General features: G+C 41.1%; 1 protein-coding gene across 1 annotated transcript in view; it reads left to right on the forward strand.

The window, feature by feature from the left end:
- The window catches only part of calcr (calcitonin receptor), a gene marked incomplete at both ends in the record, with an annotated part of 34,606 nt that extends 28,946 nt beyond the window's left edge, over positions 1 to 5,660 (forward strand). The window contains 5 exons of the mRNA XM_080735554.1: positions 202 to 262; positions 505 to 571; positions 1,165 to 1,380; positions 1,679 to 1,720; positions 5,442 to 5,660. Coding sequence (XP_080591680.1) covers positions 202 to 262; positions 505 to 571; positions 1,165 to 1,380; positions 1,679 to 1,720; positions 5,442 to 5,660 — 605 coding nt within the window. The remainder of the gene's footprint in view (positions 1 to 201; positions 263 to 504; positions 572 to 1,164; positions 1,381 to 1,678; positions 1,721 to 5,441) is intronic.
- Positions 5,661 to 6,179: the final 519 nt, after the last annotated feature.

Here is a 6,179-nt window from a genome sequence, read left to right on the forward strand (position 1 = left end):
AGATTTCACAATTAAGTCAACGTATTATCATATTGTTACAACCTGTACAGGCAACATTATTTGAAGGATTATGAAGGATTATGAAGGATTGGTAAGACCAGATAATAAGTTGCCAAGCATCAGTGGTGTGACTATAACATTACATTACTTTATGAATATATTGAAAACATCATATGGTTACCATCTTCTCCCTCCTCTAAGGATTTCCTTTAGTGCCTGCCTCCATCCATGCAGTGGCGAGGAAAAAGTATTTCGATGACAAGTGAGTAATGTTCCCTACAGTTGACTAAATAAACATTGGAGTGTTTACGCACGTGCATGTCTGCGACAGACAAAATTAATGTACGAGCAACCCAAATTGTGTGTGTGTGTGTGTGTGTGTGTGTGTGTGTGTGTGTGTGCGTGTGTGTGCGTGCGTGCGTGCGTGCGTGCGTGTGTGGGTGTGGGCATCTGCTAAGCAGTAGGAAGATTTGACTGATGTCTTTCCCTCCTTTCCCTCTGCAGTTGTTGGATGAGTGTAGAAACCCATCTTCTCTATGTGGTCCATGGACCAATTATGGCAGCATTACTCGTAAGTCTGCTCACTTCACTGCTTTATGTAAGCCTGAAACATACTTTACCTACAGCAAGTATGCCAGTGCAACTGACAACATCTGGCTCGTTGCAGAGACATGATTCTTTTCTTTTTTTTTACGATCCTTCACCAAATTAGGTTTGATCTCTTTTCGTGAATTTCGTGAATTAATGTCCTACTTCCTCATTCTATTATGTCACACAAAACTGGCAAAAGTAGATGATCTACAAGTTCAAAGCACGTTGCGATTTTTAAGCTTGTAGATCGTCTATTTTTTTTTCAACTGTAATACTGAATAATCTTTTGCCACTTATGAATTGGAATCCTGAAAAGTAACTTTTTTTTTATTTATCTCAATACTTATGTTAACTTAACAATACATTGGACATAAAAAAAATAGTAAAAGACAATACAAATGTAATACTATTCATTAAACTACTAATCTAGAATAGAATAATTGGAGTGAGTCATGTTTGCATGGTTTGAATTGTAACACAAGCTTAAACGTATCAGTATTCCAATATTAACCTTGCCCATGTATGGACTATACGTATATAGACTATATAATCCCTGTGTGTTTTTCACATCAGGTAAACCTGTTCTTCTTGCTGAACATCGTGCGTGTGCTGGTGACCAAGCTGAGAGACACCCATCGGGCAGAGTCCAACATGTACATGAAGGCCGTGCGAGCCACTCTGATCCTGGTGCCTCTTCTGGGCATTCAGTTTGTCATCTTTCCCTGGAGGCCGGAGAACCGGGCTGGAGAGGTGTTCGATTACATCATGCACATAGTCATGCACTACCAGGTAAGGACTACGCCAGAATCAATAATGTCATTGTCTGGTCACAGCCTTGTGCATTTATCCTACATGAGCCCATAAGGCTTTATATTGAAAACTACCAGGTAAACTGGGGGTCAATTAGAGTAATGTTAACTCCAGACAATACACAGACAAAACAGAAAAAAGTACGAAACTATGGCACCACCTCTTTAAAGAAGAGTGGGTATCAAATTGGGGTTACGTGACATCCAATGCTTTTCCCATGGTACTGTACGGTATATGACACATCTGTAATGTACTATGTTTTTTACTCTTTCTCTAGGGTTTATTGGTGGCAACAATATTCTGCTTCTTCAATGGGGAGGTAAGTGCTATTCACACTTGGCATATTAACACGTTCTGCTAAAACGTTCCATGTATCTCCATTTGAGTATCGGTGCCAAAACAAAACAACAGCAACTACAGCAGTGCTTTCCACTTTGATGCCATTTGGAAAACAAATGACACTTGATGTTTGACAGGGCATTTGGCCTTTTGTAAAGGCCAATCGGCACAAGGCACACTAGGTGGGAGATGTCCAATAATGGAACAATGAACAGCTCACTGCTGATGACATTATACAGTAGATGAGACATCAGACTATCAAGGGCCACTCCAAGAATGATATCTACACAGATAGCTATAACCGTAATGATGTGAGCATTGACACTGACGAACGATAATGCTACTTGCCTTTCCTGGCTTTGCCCTGGTTTGGCTCCCATAGTGTCAAAGGCAAGCAAACTGACACAGCCAGGAATGGCAAGAAGCTCACCACCTACACAGAAGCACTGCAACGCGACATCTTAGCTAACAACACTGCAGAGCTCAGGACCCTGATGTTAGATAGGAGAGTGTGGAGGGCAGCGATTAAGGAGTCCAGAGCTGGTGTATCATTGATATATATGGGTGTATACGGTGTGTGTGTGTGTGTGTGTGTGTGTGTGTGTGTGTGTGTGTGTGTGTGTGTGTGTGTGTGTGTGTGTGTGTGTGTGTGTGTGTGTATATATATATATATATATATATATATATATATATATATATATATATAAAAAGTACACACATGTGTGTGTATATACTGTACACACACACACACACACACACACACACACACACACACACACACACACACACACACACACACACACACACACACACACACGTTTTTATTAGCAGTGTGCATTCAATCCAGTCTACATCATTCTCCAAATAAAGGGAGAAAAGGGATGTATTTGTTTCTGCCATATAGATCTGGCTGTCATTAGCCAAACTTGAACTTGGTCAACAGAATATTGCTGACACAATTTACCAAATCGGGAACACCACATACATGGTGACGTTTCGGCTCCCAGTACTGACACTGATGGGAAATAGTGTTAGTGCCTACTGTACATAGAACTCCAGAAAAAAACTACACTGGGCTGCATGTGCCAGTTTACTAACTTCATACTCAAGGCCCCTGTCTGTCTGCAACTGCTTGACACTGATCATACTCGACATGATTCAGACACGAAACCCTGCTCATGGTGTGACTGCAGCCGTAGAGTGCAGACCAATTTGTTTGACGGATGCTTTCAACCAGAGAATCTCCTCAAAGCAGTGTCCCCTCTGTGTGTGGTGTATGATTACATCAGGCATTTTGTCTGTTTCTGGGTGGCATATGTTAGCCTAACAGATGTTAATAGTTTTCTGGCTAGACGAGACAACAAGACGTCTTATTGTTACATCTTCAGATGTTTTGAAATTGGTTTTAGGGTCAGGAAATACTTAAAAAAACTTGAATCTTTAATAGTTTAGTAGAGTTTTTAGCCTGTGTTGGAGAGACTCACATAGCAAATATGCCGTTCATGGAATTAGTCATAGAGTAATGGGGTCATGATTGAATGAGTTGTGTCATTGTATAAGAAGATAGAAATGCAGACATCCATTAAGCGATAGTGAGTGGCTGGGACTGGGAGCTATTAGTAAAAGCAAATAGTTGGCGATAAGGACGGAAATGCGTCATATTTTGAACATGGGCCAGTTATTAGCTCATGTATAAGCAGCCAGAACCCCTTAGGGCAGTTAGTGCCCTAAACTGTTTGTGTGTTGTTTCCAAAGGACAAATTAAGAAACAGACCAAGATGAATAGGAATAAAAAATTATATTGAAATTTAAATAAAACTTTATGAATGAGTGGATGAGTGTATATATCAATAAATATACATTGATTTAATATTAATGAATATTGTTGCTGTCGGGCCAAAACCAGCTAACTTGTTTTTTTTCTTTCATAAATGTGCTAATGAACACCCTTTACGTCTGTGTGTTGGTTAAAAAAATATTGAACCAACGAGAAGCAGTAAAAAGCGCTTCGGCCAACAAAAAAAAATAATATCAAAATGAACATTTCGATCGGAGGTAGCTAGTTTTGGACAGCAGAGATATAATCTATTGCTATTACATATTAACACATAAAGGGGACCTTGACATTAATTATTATGAGAGTGCTTGTTTACCCCAACCACATAATAAAAATGTCCGGTTTTGTCCCCCTTGATTCCCTCTGGTGGGCCATAATGCACAGACCTGCATTGTTTCCTCAATGGTTTCATTGTAGACTCAGTAAAGCCTGTGTTACTCCACAATGTATCAGGCATTACACCAGCAAGATATAACACTTTCATGCTGCATTTGTTTCATCAAGTGTTCCATCTCAAATAATATCTCCCAGTATTCAGTACAATTTCTGTCCTCATAAACCCTTAGTAATTAATGTAGCATTGTAATGGAATTATAGAATTTCCAAGACATTCTTTAAAAACTATAGCACTCTGATTTGCTTGCCATTTTAAGAAACGCATTCAAAATACCCAATTCTCACAACATAGCCCACATGTTTTCAATACAATTTGGGGCACTGGAATTCACACAATTCACCCGACAATCTTCAGGGTTTTGTTATTGGTTTTCCAGAAACAAACAAAATAGCTCGCACTCACTTTCTCTGTAGCTCCCAATTTTTATTTAGCAAAACAGCAAAAAATATAGACGTTTCGACCGTGAGGTCTTCTTCAGTATAGCAGGAAGCAGGAAACAATGTCTTTTTATACAATTGTGACACTGACGATCATTAGCCCCACCTGGTGTGCTGGAGCACGTATCGGTGATATACATGATATAGTTTCTGCTTCATATACATGAATGTTGGTTTTCCATTCATGAAATTCAAAGAGGTATTTTCAAGTTGCTCCAAGATTGTTTTAATTATTAATATATCTAGCTTCTAACTTCATACAGTACGTATATCCAACTTTGCAGTGGTTTCAATTCAGAGTGATACTGTATATTCCGACATGTCGCCACTCCGACATTGACTTCTTATTGTCGGAGTGGCAACTCTTCCATAGAGGTTAGGTTTAGGGTTAGGGTTAGGTATAGGGTTAGTGTCGGAATGGAGACATTTCTTAATGGAGACATAGTGTCGGAATGGAGACATTTCTTAATGGAGACATGTCGGAAAGGAGAGATGCAACCACCAATGAACTACAGCAGGGGTCTTCAACAGGGGGTCCGGGTCCGGGACCCCTAAGGGGCTCCTCAGAGTTACTACAGGGGGGCCAAATCTTTGTGATAGGATCATTCTTTTAAATTAACAACTTGAACCCTTACATCCCTATTCTGAGGAGAACTTTAACCAAAAATAGCCGATCTATTTTCGGCAAATAGGTTTGGTGTAGAGGTAAAAAAAGAGCAGACCAAGTACATAGTGAAAGGTCAAGTTAACTAAAAACACGAATCCAACATAGACTGATGACAGTGCTGTCAAACAAGTCTATGAAATCTATATAAATCTGCTTCACACATTTATACAATATGTAGAGGGGGTCCCTGCTTCATCTCTCTCTCAGCTAAGGGGTCCTTGGCCTGAAAACGTTGAAGACCCCTGAACTACAGTGTTGGATCTGTATAATGTACAGTACATTATGTACAGATCCAACACTGTAGACTGGTCATTTGTATCTTGTATCTTGTGTGACACATTCTTGATCTGTGTTGCCTTCAAGGTCCAGGCCGCTCTGAAGAGACAGTGGATGCAGTGCAAGACCCAGTGGGGCCAGAGGCGGCGAGACCACTGCTCCATGCGCTCTACCTACACAGCCACCTCAATCAGCGAGGTGCCCGCTTTCATGTACCACCATGACTGCAGTGGTGACCACTTGAATGGGCGCCACGCAGAGGACTCTGAGCTGGTGGCACTAAAAACGGGGGAGACCTATGCTTGATCTCTCCAAGTCCAGACAGAGAAGGAAAGGGAACGCAGCGATGGGAACGGCCGAGGAACAGCGACGAGAGATGGATTCTGTGTGACAGTGAACCCAGGATACGACAAAGGACTTTGGTTTTGTCGGGTCGTGTGTATCTCAATGACTAAGAATGACTGGTCTGTTCAGCCCCCAGACTGTGGAGAGAGTTTGTGTTGTGTCCTCCCTGTTCCGTTTTGTCCGTCAGCAGGTGTGCGGCAGGGATTGCCAGAGATCGTCAGCACTTATGGGACTCACCTGGGGTCGGTAAATCCCATAGAACAGTGGTTCTCAAACTTTGAAATTTGAAGGTCTCCCCTTAACTTTGACAGTGTACAAATGAAACCAATTCAGAAACCCCATTTAGAGTCCCTGAAATCCACTTTGAGAACCACTGCCATAGCACATAATTATGGTATAAGCTGGTCAACTCCGTCCTATCTCTCTCTCTCTCTCTCTCTCTCATCCTGCACTACATACAGTAGCATGTCTATTGTTTAG

Source organism: Nannobrachium achirus (genome assembly GCF_963921795.1).
Source record: "Nannobrachium achirus genome assembly, chromosome: 10".
NCBI lineage: Eukaryota > Metazoa > Chordata > Actinopteri > Myctophiformes > Myctophidae > Nannobrachium > Nannobrachium achirus.